Genomic DNA, 22,012 nt, shown 5'->3' with positions numbered 1-22,012 from the left:
TTGCACTTTAAGTTGGAAATAACGGCTATGTTAAGCCTGTAATGCTGTGATTGGATCTGTTTTCTGTTTAAAGGCATCCTGTCTTCCAATGTCCATAATAATAGTAGGAGTTGGCTCAGCTGAATTTGATGGTAAGATCATTATATACCACAGCAGTAATGAGAGTATGTATGTCTGTGCATGCTCACATGAATTTGTGCACATATATGTATGTTTATTAAGCTATTTCCACAAAAAAACATACAGTCAACAGCAAAGCTGCCTGCTGCTCTGAAGCAGCCCAGATTCTCCTCTGAATCTCCTCCTTTGAACATGCTAAAAGGGCTTTGAAATCCTTGTTTATTCCCCAAATCATCCCTTAGCTTGGCCAATACACATTCCATATTTCCTTCCTGCTTTCCCTTATGGCCACATAAATTCTTAATGGCCAAATAAGTTCAAGTATTTTTCACAAACAAAAGGGGAAAATCTACTGAACATATTGGGGGAAAAAAACAAAATGTGGCCTGTGCAAAGGTTATGGCACATTTTACATTGTATGTTTTATTTTTTTCAATGTTAAATTTAGCAAATAGACATAGACGTTGTGCTCTTCAATTAGCAGAAAACGCCATGCATGAGTGTTCCCTGTTGAGAATGTAATAACTTATTTTCACTTAGAAAATCAACAGAATGTAATTTGACTAGGGGTGTTCAAACATTTGCGTATGACTGCATGCATAATTAAAATCTCTTCAGTCATTCCTTCTGTACTATCTTACACTCTTAAAAAATAATGGTGCCAAAAAGGTTCTTTCAAGTAATGCAATAGAAGAGCCTCATATGGTTCCCTGAAGAACCTTTCAGTAGATCACTTTGGTAAATCAGATATGTAAGTCTGAAGAACCTTTTAAAAGTGTAAAGAACCTCTGCTTAATGTCAAGGTTCTTTACAATTAAAGATGCTCCCTATAACCAATTAAAGATTGTTATAATGTGTCAACTTGCTAGTTTCCAATCCTGTTTACATCTGAGAGCTCAACTAGAGAACTTATGTCTAACTTGTATGAGTGTGCTTTGTCTTATGGGTCATTTCTAGCCCTGCCATATATTTACAGATGTATGGACCTCCCTGGTCAATTGACTTGTTTGGTTGATTTTGTGAAAATACAAAATTATAGTTTATTTACAGATTTAACATATTGGGAAAAAATAAAGTATAAAATGTGGCCTGTGCAAAAGCTATGGTGTATTTTATGTTGTATGCAAATGTATAGAAATTTTACACTAGAATTTGCAGAAAATGCCATATTTTAATGGGTTCCCTGTGGAGAATGTACTAACATTAAAATCTTTAAAATGTTCACTTAAAAATGAACAAAACATGTGATTTGACTGTGGTGTTCAAATATTTGTATAAGATTGTATCTCTTAGACTTCTCAGTCTGTGGAGTAGCCAGTTGTTTCTTCAGTATTACCTTACACTCTGAAAAATAAAGGTGCCGAAAAAAGGGTTCTTTGATGCCATAGAATGATGTAATAGAATAACCAGTATTTGTTCCCTCAAGTGGATGATTCTTTGAAGAGCCACTTTTATAAATGAGACATACAAGACTAAAGAACCTTTTTTTTAAATGTAGAAAAACCTCCACATAATGGAGGTTCTGTTTAATTAAATATGTTTTCCTAGAACCATACATCCGAGCTGAAAACCATTTATGAGCCTTTGTTTCAACACATAGTCCTGGTGATAGTGCAGTGTTCAGGGTCCTACAGGATGAACACTTCATCAGCTCTTGCTGTTTTATTTGCTCAACAGAAATGATTGAACTAGATGGGGATGAAGTCAGGATCTCATCAAGAGGAAGGTTTGCGGAGAGAGATATTGTACAGGTGAGCTCTGGTGTCGTGTGCTTTTTTTGTGCTCCTTAAATGTGTTTGTTGTAGAAAATAATCCTGTTCACATTTTCCCCCTCACTCTCCAGTTTGTTCCTTTCCGAGACTACGTTGACCACAGGGGGAACCACATTCTCAGCATGGCCCGTCTGGCCAAGGACGTCCTGGCAGAAATCCCGGACCAGTTCCTGCACTACATGAGAACCAGAGGCATCAAACCCAACCTTTCTCCTCCTTTTTACTCCTCCAAACCCCTATCAGCACTGGCACTCCCAGCACACCCACTGCAGACTCAAATCTGAATAGGACACTGTCCTTCTGGTGGTTTACTCTCTTTCTCAGGATCATTTCAGTGGTCCAGTGGGGTCAAACGTTGGAATTTCTTTTAGGGAGCTGACTTCTGCTTGAAGTCTGGAGCAAGCAGCTCTCTCCATTGAACTCATAGGTGTTTTGCTGATGATGTTTGATTATGATGAGAGTTTAGGAATCTTCCTGAATGATTAGGGAGTTTCTGACATGCTTGGACCATTGAGTCTGATCCATCTGCATCTGTCTCATACCACTCTTTCAGTCTTTTCTTTCAGACTACAGGCTGAGCAATGAATAAAATGTTTACAGTTTTCTTGATTTATACAAGCAGATAAATTATACCTCATGCATACTCAAGTTATTGAAGCTGTATGCTGTTTCACACAAATGGGTTGTGGTGGCTTTCTGCAGTGAAGCCAGAGTGAGCATGTCTCCAAGAAGCTGTTGAGTAGTTTGTCCTTTTAGTGCATCTTACTGAATATTCTGGACTCTTCCACTCTACTGCCTCAATGCATTTCTGCTCAAGTCTTACAGAGGCTGAAGAGACAAGCCTTATTCTTGGTTACACACAAATCTGTAGCTGCTTTCAGTTCTTTGTGTCATTAGAAACACTGAAGTCTCCATGTGTTCCGTACCTGCATCTGCTTTGATACAATAACACCACCTTGAATATTCTTGAAATTCAGCTGTAGCTGTGGTGGCATTTCATTGCACTTTTAAAGTGGGCTGTGTGGAACACTGAAATGGCAATTTATGTACTTCAAGAACTTGTGAAGGCAGGGGCATTTTTGACAACATCAGAAAGGACTGATGTAGAAATGGAACACTTTAGCTTTCCCCTTTGTATGTTTTCCTTTTTTCCCATGAGCACCATACACTTCAAACAAAGCCATTTTTAGCCTTGACACAGATACCATCAGTGGTCCTTAAATGTGACAAAAATGTCAATAATTTGCTTTTTTAGATCAGTTGGATGTTTAGTAGATTCACATTAAAAGAATTATAATTACAGTCTGAGTTATTTCAGATCAGAACTGAGTTATAATAAACTGTACTCTCCTTGACAATAAAACACTTCTGAAGAATGCTGGAAGCTGCCCCAGCAACCCAGCTCAGAAAAAAAGCCCACACAAAGCCATGAAACTCAGGACTTCATTTATTCAACATGACAGGATGTCAGCTTAAAACTTACGCCCACTCATGCTGGCTCACATACTGTATTATCCTTATAAAACATGCATTAAACATACATCAAAGTTTAAAGCAGAATGGAATGGGCATTTTTTTTCCTTGCTTGCTTTCATCATGCCTGGTCTGGGCAATGCCCGATGGAGATGATTCCAGCACATTTTTAATGGAAAGATCAGCTATGTGACTTTTCTAAGAGATCAATATCAGTATTTAGCCTTTAGCACATATTTGTGACTCATAAATGTTCGCTTCTCATACCTGTTGGCTGATGCAATAAAGCTTGCAGTGCAGCTGTGTTTGCAGGGATGGAAAGGGAATTAATTAAGGTTTAAAACTGAACTATGACATGGATATGATAACACAGCCACATATTATTAAAGACATCAGTGGAGTAAATAAGTGTTAGATGGTAGACGGTAGATGTGTTCAGTGTCCATGATGTCATACTGCTATGGACTATTACATGAGAAAACGCGGTTAGTCATGCACTCCCTGGTAACAGACGTTGTAGTATCTTCTCAGGAAGGAGGTAGTGTCTATATACTGCTGATAATCATGACTTCATTAAATACAGCGTAGCAATTGTGGTTGCTCTGCTTCCTCTGTCCAAGATGTCTATTGTTTGTATTTTGAAGCTGTTTTGTTATGTTGAAGCTTCTTTTCACCAAAAGTTAATAACTGTCTTATGCTTTTGTCTACAGAGCACAAAAATATATTGACCTTTTTCCTCATCATTTCTTGATCGACAATGCTACAGTATTTACCTTAAATAAACATTTGATAGCTATTCAATGTTATAATTGTAATTGGGATGTTTTGAAAGTCCCAAACAAAATACTGTTTACCTTTCCTCATTATGAAGTCGTAATTGTTACTATTGGCTGCATCATGTTTGCATGTGCAATGTTTTGAAAAGTGATGCACCTCTTTATTTTTGTGAGTCCTTTTTTTAAAACTATGGATTTTGCCTTAATATATCACTAAGTCAATGGATTTATGTCATGCCTTTACTGTTTGTTGAATATGTGTTCTTTTAACAATTTTTGCTTTGAGCAATTTACTTGTACAGATAAAGAGAGTTGCTAATCTGTGGATAAATGGATATCTGTTGGGTGCATGTTGCAGTAAAAGCTGCACAGTTTGATGCTGAACAAATTCACCCTAATAACTGATAGTAAATGTTTAAAATATTTTTGTATAAATATTGTTGCATGATCCCAGCTAGATCAACTGGCCAATCTCTGGCTGTCTAACACAAAAATGTGCATAACATTTTTGCGGAAGTCATAAATGTTGCTGATTTTATAATTATTTATATCTATTATGAAATATGAAAATCTAGTATATTTACAAGTCTGTGGTAAATGGAATAGGATTTCATATCACTGACTAGAGGATCACAAAGATGAGGTCGACACAACACAGTCTTAATCATCCTCAGATTAAAAATAAATATATATTGAAATCATATGTGTAAAATGACTGTTTATGAAATGTCATTTTTTAAATAAACATTACTATTTAACATTTGATAATGTTTGGACATTTTTATTCTGATGTCTTTCCATCTTCCCTCTGTTGATATTACCACCACCGCTTTAGAATGGTTCTGATCTACCTTACCAAAATAAAACAGTTTGTCACTTTAAGTAAATGTAAATCATCTGCCCTGTCACTCAAGGGGTGCCCCAAGGCTTGGTTGTTGGCCCCCTCTTCTTTATTTCTTTATATGTTTTGCACTTTTTTTGCATGTTTTGAGAGCATGCACTTCTGATGCAAAACTCTGGATAAATGATAACTTTCTTTAAAAGTATCAGACCTATGCTATATCTGCCCTCATCCTGTGCTTCATCAGCTGCATAACCTACACAAACGTTTCCTAATTATAGTCCTTCAGAGTCTTATCTAGCCCCTGCTTATCTTTCTGAGCTTTTTCATCCTTCAATGCTGTGACACCCGCTCCCCATAAAAAAATCAGAGTGGCCTTACACCAGTGACTCTTCCATGTCAGTTTTCAAACCTAGATGTTCACATGCTATTCCAATCAGGAGTTGTTTTGATGTCTGGTTTACTCTCAAAAAAAATCTGACGTGAATTTATAACACATGTTGTGTGATATTGTTATCAGCTTTAACATAGGTTATGTTTAAAGTAATAGAAAATGTGTTGCTCTTTAGTGGAGACAAAGATGAAGATCTTTAGTGGAGACAAAGATGAAGCGGTGGTGGCTGTGAAGCGCCCCTGAAAAAGCACTACATAAATGAAACAAATAAATGTTCCAGTTCCCTCAGCTGTAATCATTTTCTACAATTTAAACATTGCTATTTTCAGCAGTGTTTAATAGCAGTGTTTAAACGCTTCTACACATCGATAGAACTGGGAAAAAAACAAACAAACAAACAAAAACCATTATTATAGTGTTTCTAACAAACCTCTGAGAGACTGTTGTGAAGAAGTGCAGGTAAGAGTCCAGACTGTCTTTTAGTAATCATCTGTTTTTGGGGTAAAAACAGGCCTCTGAACAGATGTCTTAGTGACTGCTGTGTTAATGGTGCAGAACATAACAGACATCAATTAAGCAGTGTACACTGTAGCTATAAACTGGAGGGACAGACGCATGTTACTAACAGCTCTTTTCAGGTAAGAACAAGGTGTGATCCAGCTCTAGAAAAATGGCCATGGTTCCTTTGAGGTTCTTCGAATGTGAAAAACTCTACTGCCCCCTTCTGTTTATTGAGGAATGTGCATTTTAAGTGCCACAAACAGCAAAGATATGTTTGACCAGCATACCAGCATCCAAAACACAACATATTCAGGTTTTGCTGGTGACCAGCCATGCTGCGCTATACTGCTTTTTCTTGTAATGTAGGAAGAACAAGCTAATGTTAATGTTTCTCACACATGTTTTACATTTTAAAAAGCATGAGTACTATAAACCCTGAATTTAAAATAGACTATTGTTTTGTCTTGGTTCATGTCCCTGGTTATACTATACAGTCATCACTACATCATTTAAAAAAAATCTTTTTCTCTTGTAATCTTCCATCAAACTGTTGTGATATCCCTGTTGAAAAAAAACCCACCTTAGACTAGAATGTATTCCATGCTAGTCTAAACTGGTTTATGCTGATTTGGTGCTGATTTGGTCTTTGTTTAGCTGAATACTCAGCATGTCATCCTGGTTGACCAGCATGCCAGTATCCAAAGCACAATATAAGCTGTTTTCCTCGTGAACAGCTATACTCCTGTAGCTTTAATTAGTTTTAATTAGATTTTAACATATTCATTTATGAAATATATTCAATTTCACACAGCACTGTAACATCGAGATGATTTCCAACTTTCCTCTTAAGTAAACAACCCCGTGCCAGGCCTCTTTCAAATAAGCGTTTGAATGAATATATTATCAATTAATGAATCTTAAAGAAATCTCAGTCTCCTGCAGAGTCTGCATGTCTTCCAACAGGCCTATAATCAATGTGATCAGCTGGTGGCTCAGAGTTTGAGCTTGGGCATATTATAAAATATTGTGTGTGTGTTATGAAATATCTCAGGGTGATATAAGATTAACTTCCCCAATTCAGATTGTTATATTCAGTGCAACACAAAGGGTTGAATCTGGTCTTAGATAATTGCACTTACTTTTTATATTACTGTGAAGGCTATGATTTTCTCTATTTCACTTCTTCCAGCAAGCAGAAGAGTACCTACCACCTGCTCAGCTCCAGGTAATGTGCACATCAGTGACCCTACAACTGAGCTTTTATTACAACTCTCTTCTAACCATGCAAAACACAACAATGAGAATTTACTTTTTCCTTTGTGCTGTTTTTTCATCTTCATTAGACAGCAGCGTTGTTTTCTCTCTCTCTCTCTCTCTCTCTCTCTCTCTCTCTCTCTCAGAATCAAATGTTGCTTGTTTTGGATGACATGTTTGCTGGAGTGTGTCTCTGTGTGTGTATGAGGATCCTGAGCCCCTGGCCACTGCTGTGTGGGAGTATAATGACAATGTTGGTTTGTGTTGCCGATTTTTCCCTTAAACAGACATCATGTACTCTTGTTACAAAATCATGAGCATAAACTGTTATTTTTTAATAGACTGTTACAGCATGTAATGATATGCAGTCCATCTAAATATACATACTCTATATATCTCTGCTGTTTATGTTTCATAAATGCTTTAAATTATTAAACATCTGTATGTTTTTTTATTATTATATTGTAGCGTTTGGTACAAAGAAAGGAGAGATGAACTCAGCTATTCACAAGCCGGGTTCTTTAATGATCTGTATCAGCACAGCTTAATTTTATTTAATGTGATAGTTTTATTTATATTTTTTCCTTTTTCTTTTTTCCTTTATACCGTATTATGTTGTAGCCGTTTTATGAAAGCAATAAGCCAGAGGAGGTCGTGCGTAACTGATCCTTCCACACGGTTACAAATACACGTACAGATCTAGGGCTTAGGCGAAAAAAACACCCTCTGTCCCTAAAGAGCCAGAATTTGCATGGGCAACTTTCGCCCAAGAAAGTTAAGAAGCCGATTCGAACATTCAGAAACGACTCAGTGTTTTACAAACTCAATAGATTGTAACCCAGTATAACATTGAAACGTTCAGCTTCAATAAAATCACTTAGGAGAGTCTGAACTTAAAGATCAAACTCCACGCGTACGTGCCATGATCTCTACTTCTCTTCTGCTGCCAACATCCCAAGCGTGTGTGACTGCAGCCCGGAGAACCAGTGGGCGTGACGAATGGGCGGGGACACTGGCAATCATTTCTTACATCGGCCAGTCATGACTGTCAATCAAAACCTAGATTGGCCAATCACAAGTGTGAATCTCTCAGTTTGCCCATCAGCCAATGGTTTGAAGGAAAGTGCAAAAAGGGCGTCACATACTGTTCAGGCACGCGGAAGTGGGAAGAGCGTTTGAAGTTGCCTTAAATATCACCTAAGTCCTTATTTCAGATCAGTATTACAGTATTATAACTGTTGTGTCATATATTATATAGTTACTTAATTAGTTTGTACTTTAGTTTTTTCATGTCTTTACTGAAGTATTTCTATTTTGGGCGATGTTTTTACTTTAACTCCGCTACATTTCAAAGTCACACACCTTATTTTTACTCCACTACACTGTGTGAAATCCGTCGTCCCCTTTGGTTCATGTGTGCAGGTGTACCTGCTTGTATGTACATGCTCGGGCCTCTTTGGCAGGTAAAGCAGGACGCTCATGCAAACACTGACTGACCATCCCACACAACAGCATTAGTGAACTGACAGAGCGTGTTCTTCCTGACTGTGTGGGTAAATAAATACATGAACACAATAGAGAAATATGCTCATTCTGACCGGCATGTGTCTTTTTCTGAGTTTATAACACTGTTTCTACCTAAACTTTGCTTGTTCACAAAAAGGCTATTCTATGACCACTTGGTTCCTGATGGAAACTGTTTGCCTTCAGTGTTTTGTGCTTATGATCATTTCAGGTCTCCGGTCTGCAGAATTTCCCCTTCTCACAACATCTGGATTACAGGCTAACGTCTGCTGTACGATATCATCACTTAACCCGTTTTTCGTCCATAACTCAGCTAGAGGAGGCCATTTAATACCTGGTGTTTTTCAGTCGCTAGTGGTGCTCTGGGTTGATATCACAGTGTAAGGGATTCAGATCATTTAATCAGGTGTTCTGGGACCGATTCCACACGCAGTTGTTCGTTTCCTAATGGTCTCTAACGGCAACCATCAAGCCAAATCCCGTTAGGAAGCGAAACCATCAGGTTTTAAACCTAACGGTTCTAATAGTCTTCAGTGTGGCTTTCTTGAGTTTCAGCAGCCTGTGTGTTTGTTCTGTGAATGAACTCGACATTGTTTTATCGTCGTGGTTTTATTTTGAAAGCTTCCATATTAAACTGCCTGATAACTAGTCTGACAGCGTTAATGTACATTCAGCGTGACTCTTGTTGTCCAGCAACACGTGCTTCACTGTTTTTCCTTCATAAAACCAACAGAAGCCCTGCGGTGTCAGAGCGGCGCTGACGGCGTTAACAGGCTGGTGGTCCCTGTCAGGCTGAGAGCAGGTCTGCAGACTGACCCTCAGATTGGCTAATACAGAAAATGACGGACAGCTCGCTCTGATCTGCGGTCGGTCAATGCTAAATGTGATTTAATAGGTTGGTGCAGAAAGTGATCGCCAGATTCCCGCCCCCGGTTCCCTCCCCGTTAGGGCTCGGGTCTCCTGCGCTGAGTCTCGAGGACTGGCGAGGCGGGTTGCCGTAGTAACGTCACTTCCCTGTGACGGGCTGCTGAAAATAGGGGCGGCCATGTTGTGTTGGTGAAGCGGAGCAGCTCGCAGTGACTGTGTTGTAAATCACGTTATTAAATGAACTGAAGCGCTACCGACAGCGATTTCTGCCTATACCTAAACCTGCGGACTGCAGTAGGTACCACGGACGGAAGTCTATCAGTTTGAACTGAAATCTCGCCGAAGTCTGAGTCAGAATGAGCGGAGGAACCCCGTATATCGGGAGCAAAATCAGCCTGATCTCCAAGGCCGAGATCCGCTATGAGGGCATCCTCTACACCATCGACACCGAGAACTCCACCGTCGCACTGGCTAAAGGTGAGAGCCTGTGTGAGGGAGCCTGTAACACGCTCCCATCTGATAGGCTCGTTCGGCTCCAACGCGTGACTAACGTGCAGAAATAAATCCGAGCGTTAGCAGGCTAGCTAGCTAGCTAGTTTTGCGTTACCGTGCTCGTTTCAAAATAGTGCCGTTTGTTCACAACACCTGAGCAGGCCTGTTGGCTACATGGATAGCTCAGTGTTTGGCTGTGGAGCTAATGTTAGCTGCTAATTTAGCTTAGCTAACGTCACCGCTGCCTGCGCAGCGTGCTGTGTTTGTTTACGTTGTTTGCTGGACGGCTAACAGCTAGCTAGCCAAATAGAGTTATTTGGCTAATTTTAGCTTGCTAAGATAGCGCTGGCTGGGTGACTCAGTAAGGTTAGCTAACCTAGAGGGTTAAGATGAGGCCATGTACTGGCCACTTTGTTAGCTAGGTATCTCGTATTTATACCCATGGTCTATTTTACCAGGTTCACTTACATTCGGGTCCATTCTGTAATTCTGCATTTACAGATTGTAGCCTCTCTTTTACTGTATACTTTATTAGCTTTTCTCTGCCCCATTTATCAACTGACAGGACCCCCACAGGACACTCTCACTGAGCAGGTATCAGTCTGACGTGGCAGTGGCGTGCGTAGATACGAGTTTAAATGTACTTAGTTAATAAAAAGGTCAATGAGTTTAAAGGCTATATGCGTGTCTTAAGTTGATTAGAGTGAGTGAGAAGACAAATTTACTGTAATTGGCTACATCAGTAGCTTCTAACTGATCATTACTGTCAGCTAAACCTTAATTCCAACTGAAATCATTAGCCAACACTGTTATTCTGACTTTAGTTCTCTCATAATCATGACAGTCGGCTGTGTAGGTGGCTATTATTATTTGTCTAGTATTAAAATATGAAAGCTCCCGTATTTAAGCTTTTGTTCAGATCATATTATTTTTTTCCACCAGCTGGTGATGTGACATCGCAGTTTTTGATATATTCCTTCGGTTCTTGAGTTCTACATTTTCTTTTTAGTGCGCTCCTTTGGAACTGAGGATCGCCCCACTGACAGACCTATACTGCCCAGGGATGAGACATATGAGTACATCATCTTCAGAGGCAGTGATATTAAAGACCTGACGGTTTGTGAACCTCCCAAACCAACTTTGCCTCAGGACCCTGCTATTGTTCAGGTGGGGGACAAAGTAAGAAATTGGATCAGAATTTTAAGACCAATGCACACTTGTAAAGTGTGATATTTAAAGCAACCAGGTCTGAATACTTGATAGATAGCTTGTAATATTTTGCTGCTTGTTTTTCAGTCCTCTATGGGATCTTCTTCTGCACCAACATCCTTCCAGTGTGGAAACTCTTATGGACTGTTCAAACGGGCTCCAGTGTCCCCATATAGCCAGTTTACTAATAGCCCATTGGTTTCACCCCCATTTGGGGCTGTTGGAGGTAAGTGTCTCCATTATGATCAGCTGATATCATGTTAGTTAGGATATCTTCTCAGACCTGGGTGAGAGGTTATAGCAACAGAATGTGTTAAATGGGTTGACTTGTTTGAATAAAGACATTTTGTTTGTATGATAGTGCAGTGTTTATTCGGTCTATGTGAAAAACCTCTGCTGCTGTTAGCAGCCAAATTTTGTGCAAAATTAAGTTGTGGTCTCATGTGGTGAGTATAAAGTAAATATGTATAAAAAATCATTTGTTCCTTTCCCACTTGAAGAATTCATATTATGATAACTTGATCTTGAGTTTTAAGCCTATCAAGTAATGGAGATTGCAGCAATAATCACTGTCCCTGACTGACTCCCCATCCCTTCAGTGTTTTCAATAATATTTTAAAACAGCTGAAATTTTAATCAGCATACTACTGCGTGGCATTTACAACCTAAAAAAAAGTAACAAATTGTAATTATTTATTATATTATTTTTTGTCAGTGCATTCAGAGGCAAGTCCGGCAACAGGCATCATCGTAATGCAGTGATAAAATTGTATGCTGTTTATACCCTTTGCACTATTAATAGAAAATAACACCCAGCTCTAATTCCTAGAACAATAAGTGTGATTTAACAGGGCAAACCACAACAGCACAAGCAATGACAGTATGCCAATGTGAAAGGTACTGTGTCATGCTTCTATATACATTACATATTCATGGTCAGTAAATACTATCAGATTAGTATTACTCATATTTATTAGATACTGATGTTTACTACATGAGTTTAGTGCTCAAAAGGCTGACAAAAAGATATACCATAGACTGGCAAACCTTTGACTGTTCAGTGTAGTTGTCTGGTGTAGCTGCAATTAAGGTAGAATAATTAAAAAATAATAAGGGTTATCTATCTAAAGTAAGAAGCATTTTAAATCATTTTAGATAAGGCTTTATAAAAGCTTTGTTTTGTTGATTTGGTGTTTTGGATATTATCGTTTAAGGTGCATCTTATAGGAAAGTCTGTTCACGTGATGGCCACTTTTTTATTTAAAATCACTGCTGAAATCTGACAAAAACCTCATAAGTAGTTTGTAGTGTTTGGCTCAACAACACACAAAAAATATGATTTTTCAGGTTTTTCTGCATTCTGAAAAATTATGGTTCTCTGCAACCCTTGCAAGAGTTCTTTGTTAGATAGTTCTTCAGACTCAACCATCTCATTTACTGAAGTCTATTTATTGCTTCCCAAATGAACCAAAAGCCATTTTACTTTTATAGCTTTGCTCCAAAGAGCCCATTCTGGTACCTTCATTTTTAAGAGCACACTTACATGGTACAAGTGATGGCAGAGATGATCATTGGCTGTTTCTTTTCATTATTTCTTTATTTTTATTGTAGTGTAGTGTTTTGTAGTGTTTTTCTTGGGAATTCAAATGGTTTCAGAAGCATTGATTGTTTTTTCATGGATTGGAATGATTGATGTTGTTCAATAACAGGATCTCTTCATGTTATGTTAAAGGAGTTTACCTTTTCTTTTTGTTCATGCAGTTCTTCACTGAACAAAAACACAGCTAATTTCCTCTTAACTAATTCCAGTTTCTCCACATTATGGTGCCTGCAGTACCTTACCTGTGTGAAAGTTTAGAGTTAAGATATGTACCTATTTCTATCTAAATCCCTTGTTCTTGTCTGCAGCTCGCAGCAGTCCTCCCCTGGAATCCTTGCAGAAGAGTCCGCCACTGGAGCCAGCAGCACCGCCAGCCCCATCTATGAGTGCTGCTGCACCTGCCTCGGTGGGCCGGAGGAGTCCAATCGCAGTGCGTCTAACCACATCTGGTAACCAGAAGCCACTGGACATCCTGGAGCAGAGGAGGGGTGAGGACCAGCCTAGGCTATGGTCAGGACACAAGCATGCTACAGGAAATAAGGCTAGTGTAGTTTACTCAAGCTTTCAATCAGCAAGCGAGGGCAGAGGTAAATTGGTCATTTCTAGATAAGCCAGTTTTTCTTATGAAATTTCTTTTATAGAAATATTTCTGAATTCTGAAATATGCTTTACAGAGAAAAATATGTCAATATAATAAGTTCATCAGCTGGTCAAACATTCTTTGATGGGTATTGATATGGTGTTCAAACGTGCCCAGCTTCTTTGAAAAGGGTTTGTGAAGATGGAGTATTTAAGGGATTGGTTATACTTTCTCAGGCAATGAAGCGCCAAAAGTGGCCACTCGACCCGAGTCTGATCAGTCCAGAGGTGAAAACAAGGATGCCTCTAAGCGGCAAGCAGGTTATTAAATGTCTGCTACAATGGACTTTCATGCAGCCATATTGTCAGACTGTAAAATTGCATGCCAAATTTCTATGTTCATGTAAACCTTCATAGATCCGTCTTTTTTCACGTTGTATGCAACACTCATGGTCCAGCTGGTTGCGCTCTGGCCCCTTTCACAGAGAGAAGTTTAGTTAAAAATGGAAGTCCAACATGAGTTTGCCTGTTTTTTTCGAGGCCATATTATCTTAAGTTGCTACCGCCTTTTTTAGTTATTAGATATGTTAGATAAAATAAATGAATATGGATATGCTATTGAATTTAAACAAAGCTGAGATCTCAAAGTCCAGCATTATTTTTTTTAGAACGATTTTTAAAAACAATGTATTTCAGGTAAGATACAATGCATAAACGACTATATAGACTTACATAATTTATCCTCAAAAACTATATACATTTTCCTGGCTTAAAAAATATCTCATACTTGGGTAATTGTGTGAACTATGAACAAGAATTTTTGAATAATTCTAGTGTAAATTCAAGTTACTGGTATTCTGACAGTACTAGCTTTAGCTACCTGTGTTCTCATGCCTTAGAGGGAGTAAAAAGAAAAGTGAGGATGCACAGAAACATGTAACCACCTACAGCATTCAGATGTGCACAGTGCATAAGTGCCAGGCGAGGTAAAAGATTACATGACTTATATATGTATGCTAGTGGTATATCACAGTTTCCAAAAGTATTAGTTTTTTAGACTTTGTGTAGCAGCATTGGTAGCCCTAGCCAGGCTAGTAAGCTAGGCCTTTGTCATTAAGGCTCCTTATGGCCGTTACTTGTGTCTTTGTGAAAGGGGCTTTGTTGTATTTTATGCTTTTTTTTGTGAAATCTTGAATTGGTCTACATGCAGTAGTGATTGCTCATAGTGCTTTCCCTCATCAGCTGTTTGTCTGCATGTTCTCTTCAAATTGATGGCATTCTCATGTAGATACAACCAGTAAATCTTTTTCATAATTTCTTGTTGCTTTTTTATTTTTGATGTCTAAATCTGACAGAATAACTTTTTGTATTTGCTTCTACTGTTATTATTTTGTATTTTCCTTGTTACTAAAATTACATCTTTATAAATCAAATTGTTTTAGATGTGTATCTTTGTTAGTCATTTTTGTGTTATGTAGGCATTTTGTGTCGGCTTTAATTTTGGTTGACTTTTTATGTGTTATCTTAATTCCATTTTCTTTGTCCTGCAGCTGCTGGCCCATCAGCTCCCCGTCGTGGTCGTGGAGGAGGTCATCGTGGGAGGGGGCGTTTCCCTGTGAGGAGAGATGGACCAATGAAGTTTGAGAAAGACTTTGACTTTGAGAGTGCCAATGCTCAATTTAACAAGGAGGAGATTGACAAGGAATTCCAGAGCAAACTTAAGCTGAAAGGTAAAGATCCTGCAAAAAAAGAGACTGAATTCATGTTGGATGTCTTGGCTCTGTACTCTTGAGCCTATTCTTGATAACAGCCTTTACAAATCATGAGACTGTGTGTCATTTCAGATAAACCGAGATTTATTTAACCATTTATTGTGGTTCAATTATTTTTTATGCTGTGATGGTATTTGACCGAAGCATTGCAGGCATGTGCTATGAGCACTTGTTTGCACTTAGTGTTTTAATGTCATGATATAATAGGTATACTGTGATATTCTGCACTGTTGAAAATTTTTGTAATTGTTCGGTCATTTTTCTGTGTATTAAGATGAGAAGACAGAGAAGGCGGTGAATGGGGAGGATAAAGGTGATTCTGGGGTTGACACTCAGAACAGTGAGGGTAATGCTGAAGAGGAGGATCCTCTTGGCCCAAACTGCTACTATGATAAGTCCAAGTCCTTCTTTGACAACATCTCCTGTGATGACACAAGGTTGGTATTCATTTTCCACATTTTTTTTTCCTGATATTTGTAAATTATGAGTTAATTACATTGTCACTGTGCTATCGCAAAGTGTTGGATTGAGCTGCGTCATTTGTCAATAGTTAGGGAAGGAAGGCTGCAGAGAATGCGCTTCAGCCTGTAGTTTTAGTAGCTCGTAGCATAAACAGAAAAGTCAGTCTCATTGTGGCAGAGTTTGTACCAGTCTTTTTGTATGTCTGTATGTTGTCCATGGAGAGAATTCCGACTCGCTCCATTTACATTGAAATTGTACAGAATACAAACAGCGTGCTTAATTTGACAGTTTGAGTAAATGGGTGCTGTCCAAGTTAGTTAGCTGTATGCGGGGAGTAAAGGCAGGTATATGTGGTTTACTCAGTGATGCATTGAAGGGGCAGGAGGTCACATAATGCCACTACAGATCTGAGGCCCAAATTGCATAAATGTCTACTTACTTCTGTTTAAATATTTCTGGATGTTAATGTTTTCCAGGGAGAGGAGGCAGACCTGGGCAGAGGAGAGGCGGATGAATGCTGAGACATTTGGGATCCCGTTGCGTCACAGCAGAAACCGTGGAGGTTTCCGGGGCCGTGGGGCCATGGGATTCCGCAACAACCGTGGTCGTGGGTCCAGGGGATCATTTGGATCCTCACATACAGGTGGCAGCGGTTTCAGGGGAGGGTTCAGAGGAGGCCAGGGAGGAAGGGAATTCTCTGATTTCGAATACAGGGTAATGCAGCACCATTACATTTGATTTAATCAAAACTAATAAGCTAAAAATAGCATCTTACTGTTACTTATTTTCTGCAACTGCACAGCCATGATTTGTTTAACAGTACTCAACTACATAATAATGCTACCAGCAGGTTATATCAGAATTATTCACTGTATTTAGCATACTGCCCTTTACTAATTTATTAGGAGGTGAAAGGGAAGCCAAGTTTCCATCCACCCGTTATGCGTATTTTGAAAAAAAAAGACTTGGTGACAATGAAATATGTTGAATAAAATCTCCAGAATTTAGCATTCGTATTTTTACATTTGCATGAAATGATGGATACATTTTTAGCCAATAAGTCATAGTGGGAAAAACATTCGCCAAATAAGTGATGTGAAAATACATAAAATAATTGCAGGACTAATTCATGATTTGCCATTTGCCCGGCAGTAAGTACAAAGCATGACAGAAGGTGAACTAATGAACTGATGAAAAGTTTGGAAAATATTTTTATAAGTTTTCTTGTACAGAGCTGATGGAAACTTTACCTAATTCAAAAAAATGTTTTTGTAACATTTCAGTGATGCAAAAATCATTGTTGTTGTCACTTCAGGTTCTATTTTGTCTGTAGCAACTTTTTAAATCTCAGAAAATATCCTGAAGAAAGTAAAAATCCTGATGCATATTGTCTGTTGTGAAAATGTCTTGAAGAATTGAGATAGTATTTTTGCCATGTCGCCCACTACTAGCCTGAAAATGTGTTTCTTTTTTATAATTTTCCCAGAAGGACAACAAAGTAGCTGCATAGTGCAAGAGAGAGCCAGATCCACAAGAAGATCTAACTCATGGGGTATACATTTTCGGTCACTACTTTTGACTACAGGAATGAAGAAAAAAAAATTACTAGATGTATATTTGTCACCAGCACTGGTAGAGACCACTTGATAAGTGGATGTAAATGCAATTTCTTTTCCATATCTTTTTAAAGGGTGGAAATGTTTCCGCTTTTTCAAATGTTAGTCTGACCAGAATATTTCCAGATTGATAATTCTGTGTATGTGTGTATTTCAGAGGGACTTTTGTTTGTTTACTAAATTTGTATTTAATGATCTGTTAGATATAAAGTGACAGTGTACATATGCCCACATACTGTGAGTACTTGATCACTGAAATAGCTTTATTATTGTTATTTTAAATATAACTTCCCTCTTAGCATTAGAACAGCCAGGTTGGGTCTCAGTTACAGCTTTTTACTGTATTTTTCTACTTACTTACATTGTTCACCCGAGTTAGGTAGGCAGTATGATTACACTTCACCTGTTCAAACAACTAGTGTGCATTGGTGGTTTTCAGTAAATGGCTTTTATTTTTGTGTTTATCTTAAACGTTTGTATGTGAGGTTTGTAGTCAATGCAAATGTTTCTCATCAATGTGAGCTGTTGGATATGGACACAGAGGAATGACTGTGTTAACTCAGAGTGTGTTTCACTATATTTAAGCTTGATTTTTTGGGCTAAGCTGCATTCCCTCTAGAAAACTGCAGTCTCAAATCCTGAAATGTTCTACCTTTAGGTGTCCCAATGCCCATACCTTTTATATGGCATCATTCATTTTGTGTCTGTTTCACTATGTACACCTACATTGTAATTGTGTCATACAGTCAGTTGTAAGCTGTAATCCATGCATTTCTGGCACCACTGTTCAGATGTTAGGTGACCGATGGTAGTGTATCTTCATTGTTCAAGTGTTTTCCTTGGCCTCCTCCATGTGTGACTTGTTTCTGACAACAGGCCACAACAGGACAGGTATTAGTGGAGTATTTTGTATACCTGCCACTGTATGCAATAGTTTCGGTACCCTGGTCAAAATACATAAAAGCATTTGCAGGGAAGTGTCATATGTGTGTGTTCCCTGCAGAGGATGTGTTCGCACTTAGAAAATCAACAAAACATGTAATTTGACCAGGGCTGTACAAACTTTTGCACATGACTATAACTTCCAAAACATTTATATATATATATATATGTATCTTCTACAGTAATGTTTAAAGCTAAAGTGACATACATAATAAGATTACTTAGCACCCAGAATGAGATATTAAAGCACTGTTGTTTTTAATTGTACATACACTTAATCTTTTAAGCAAAGCCTGTTTATTGGAAACCATTGTCACTGGCAAGGTAGTTATGCGTGGTATGTATATCATCTGTATTCCCATACATGAATTAAGTCTGGTCTTGCACAAAAAAAAGCGCCATGTTAATGGTGATTCATTGGAAATTGGTCTGAAAACCTGGATTTGTACAGTGTACAGACTTGCTAGGCTTTAGTTATATTTATAAGTGCTTGCTTGTACAACTTCTATATAGGCCATTTTAACTATATATGTACAGTATGAAATATAAAAACAGGTAAACCTAGCATGTAGTCAGGTTTCATGTGCTGATGAGAATATGCTGATATGACTTTAATCTAGATATGCTTTAGTCAGTCAGCTCACTCGTGGTGCCAGAATAGTTGCATTGCTGCCTACTACTGGGGTTATAAGGTATGACACCACTGGCCTCAAGTAAGTGTACCTAATGAAAAGTATGAAAGCATATCAGCATCAAAATTAAAATGAAAATAGCAGTGTAATCGTAAATTTGAATTACAATTTTCCACTCATACATGCAAGTTTGGGCTCAAAATGAAAATTCAGTAATTCATATTTGCTGTTTGATGCAATAGTATTGTTGTCATTTACAGAATTTTTTTTTATTCTTCTAGTAGATTTATTTAAAGTAAAATGTATTTCCAGAGCTGCATATTCATGGTTTGAGATTATGTAATAGTGGTGTCAAAATGATTATTAAAATGTAATTTATCTTTTATGCACTTGCACTCTCTAGTAATGTTTTTTTAATTTGTATTATTAAAGTGAACATCAAGCTTGAAAGATGTCAAAATTGAAATGTAAATGGGAAACAGCACCTCATGACTGACAGAATGATGGCCATGTTGTGAGAATATGTAATTACAAAGCAAAGAGGCACTGTTTTCCACTTAAATTAGAATTTTAACATTTTTCTATCTTGTTCTCTTTGATAATGCGGTTTCAAAAACAGTGAAAATGCATATACGATACATCCATCCATCCATCCATCCATCCATTTTCTAAGCCGCTTCTCCGTCAGGGTTGCGGGGGGATGCTGGAGCCTATCCCAGCAGTCTTCGGGCGAAAGGCAGGATACACCCTGGACAGGTCGCCAGTCCATCACAGATATACGATACATTTTATTTTAATTATCATTTTGACACCATTGTTGCATAATCATATAAGGCATGAATATATAGTTCTTGAAATACAACTAACCTTAAACATAAAACTGCTCATAAAGCATTTAAATCTCTGTGTAAATTAAATGTCTATATTAGTGCACCAAATGAAAATGGAATTATTGAATTTGAATGGCCACTTTGAGCCCAAACGTGCATGTGTGAGTGGACAGTTTGAATTTAAACTTAGGGATGCCCTGCCATTTTGCATATTACATTTTGATTTGAATTTTGAAACCGATATGCTTCTATAGATGAGGCGCTTTATCCCTTATACATTGCAAGAGTATTTGCTGAAGCAATTTTAAGAGAGTATTATAGTGGTCTGGGTCTTTGCACAGAAGCTATACTGGTTAGCAGTGTGGTGGGTAAGTGAATGTAATGTACAGGTTGGCTGTATGTAGAAGATTTGTGCCATTGCGGAAGGCTGTTTAATTAGTCATTGCATTCCTCTTGCATTGCCTGTATCGCTGTATGGAACAACGAGTGGCTGCTGTATCTTTTATAATATCAGTCGTCTATTGTATATGTCCTGCAGAGTCTAGTTTCACTGGCATGCTTACCTGGTGAAACTGGACTGGATATCATAATGTTTGTTTTTAACTGATTTGGTATGAACACGACGTCAGTTCCTGTCTACACCTGTGGTGTGCATTATGTGCAATCTGTTCACAGCCCCACTTCCGATGAGATGTTTCACTGTGTGGGTTACTACTGCATATGAAGACTTTATTGTTCCTAATGAACAGGTTTAAACATTTTAAATGTATCATTCTGACACTGCAACCAGATGAACTGATGTTATAATTTGTTACCCTCTGTATTATGAAATGTTTTCCATTTTCAAACATCTGTTTACCTTAAGCTTGTGAACATCACAGTATGGGGACAACCCAAGACAACCAAGATAAACCACACCTCCACTCTAATCACTACACCCAGGGCAAACACTACTCTTAGTACACTCAGCCATATACGCTTACAGTTAAAGTGAAAATACAGTGAGAATGTTGGCAGGGGAGGGGGCAAAATACATATTCAGAAGTAAAACTTGTCTGCTGAGAGAAAGGATTCGGCTTGAGTAAAATTAGTGGAAATGTATTGGGCAGCACTGTCCAGTTTTACTTGAATGTAAGCGTATTTAAATCTTTGAACTTTTTCATTCATGCAAGGTCTAATTCACCTTAATTGTTACTACAGATTTTGTCTATGCCCTTTTATGTTCATGAGTTACTGTTTCGAAAGTAGAAGTTTGTCCTACAGGAAAACTTCGGAGTGTAGTATTTTTAAGAATGCCCCTAACTGAATTTTGACATTTCCAGATGTTGAAGTTCTCAATGTTTGCTTCCCAGTATCTGTCTTTCTTCATCCAACTTCCCATTAACCACAAATCAGTTTGGTGTACTTGTGTCATGGGTGTTAGCACTACAGCAATAATTTTGACATCATCTTGTTTCAACCTTCATTGACCAACTGACAATTCCTGGGTGCTGTAAAATGCAAATAGCATATTAAAGTGCAAGTAGCTGCTTGTAGATCAAAACTTGGTTTGATTAGTGGGAAATTGTTTAGAAGTGTCCGTCTGCACTCGTTTCTGTCCACTTTATTCTCAGAGGCTTACTGCATTTTGAGCATGGCTGACTTTATAAAGGAGTTCTCTGGATGTAAGCATTTATAATCGAATATTGTTCCAGATTTTTTCACAGTCTTAAGAACATGGAACGTCATTGTTATCAATAGATGCTAGCTTATGAAGTTTTGCACACTACCTAAAAAGTAAGGGTTATAATGAAATGTTCAGTTTGTTAAAACTTCTGGCAAAATCCAATGTTTTAATAAAACAATTCAAGAGATGCAGCTTTACTGTTTAATTGAAATATGTCAGATTAGTCATTGCCTATTCAGTTGCTTTAGGGATGTATTTTGAAGCTAAAGTAAAATCCAGCCTTCTTACAGGTACACAGCATCTGTCTGTATAATATTCCTAGTATGTGAAAGTAGAATCAGGTCTTGCTGATCCATGATCAGCACTTTTAATTTAAAGGTGTTTAATACATGTATACAGACGTTCAGTCGTGTTCACAGTTGGACACCCAGGAAGCATGCTTTTAATGTCAGAAGCCACCAAATCTTGACGGAACGTATGGCAATGCTTGTGAGGCAAATACTGTTACTGAAATGTTCTGTAATTGCGTACCACCAGTTTCTTTTTGTGTTGGTTTAACTTAGCATTTCTTTCTGTATGTACATCTACAGTAACATTTTTTTTGTTCATTTTCAGCCCCAGCATGGGGAATGTACCTCAGTGTAAAGAGGTTTTTACTCTGAGATAAGAAAAATAAACAGTTGTCCTTTA

At 38.1% G+C, this 22,012-nt stretch overlaps 2 protein-coding genes across 6 annotated transcripts in view; both read left to right on the top strand.

Annotated features, from left to right (window-relative positions):
* The window catches only part of cpne8 (copine VIII), a 63,468-nt gene extending 60,016 nt beyond the window's left edge, over positions 1-3,452 (top strand). Inside the window, exons 18-20 of the mRNA XM_017700030.2 lie at positions 74-131; positions 1,798-1,871; positions 1,964-3,452. Coding sequence (XP_017555519.1) covers positions 74-131; positions 1,798-1,871; positions 1,964-2,176 — 345 coding nt within the window. The 3' untranslated portion in view covers positions 2,177-3,452. The remainder of the gene's footprint in view (positions 1-73; positions 132-1,797; positions 1,872-1,963) is intronic.
* Positions 3,453-9,671: 6,219 nt separating this feature from the next.
* On the top strand, positions 9,672-22,012 carry lsm14aa (LSM14A mRNA processing body assembly factor a). 5 transcript variants are annotated; one of them, XM_017700032.2, is made up of 9 exons: positions 9,672-9,999; positions 11,024-11,193; positions 11,311-11,449; positions 13,132-13,311; positions 13,640-13,723; positions 14,953-15,132; positions 15,449-15,611; positions 16,113-16,350; positions 17,126-22,012. In XM_017700032.2, the coding sequence occupies exons 1-9, from the start codon at positions 9,879-9,881 to the stop codon at positions 17,144-17,146; spliced, it is 1,296 nt and encodes a 431-aa protein (XP_017555521.1). In that variant the 5' UTR covers positions 9,672-9,878; the 3' UTR covers positions 17,147-22,012. The 5 variants fall into 5 exon arrangements, with proteins under 5 accessions (XP_017555521.1, XP_017555520.1, XP_017555523.1 ...); XM_017700031.2 differs by having other exon boundaries at positions 17,123-22,012; XM_017700034.2 differs by having other exon boundaries at positions 9,673-9,999; positions 11,024-11,181; positions 17,123-22,012.

Source organism: Pygocentrus nattereri, chromosome 11 (genome assembly GCF_015220715.1).
Source record: "Pygocentrus nattereri isolate fPygNat1 chromosome 11, fPygNat1.pri, whole genome shotgun sequence".
NCBI classification, from domain to species: domain Eukaryota; kingdom Metazoa; phylum Chordata; class Actinopteri; order Characiformes; family Serrasalmidae; genus Pygocentrus; species Pygocentrus nattereri.
This window is presented reverse-complemented; position numbering and strand designations above follow the sequence as displayed.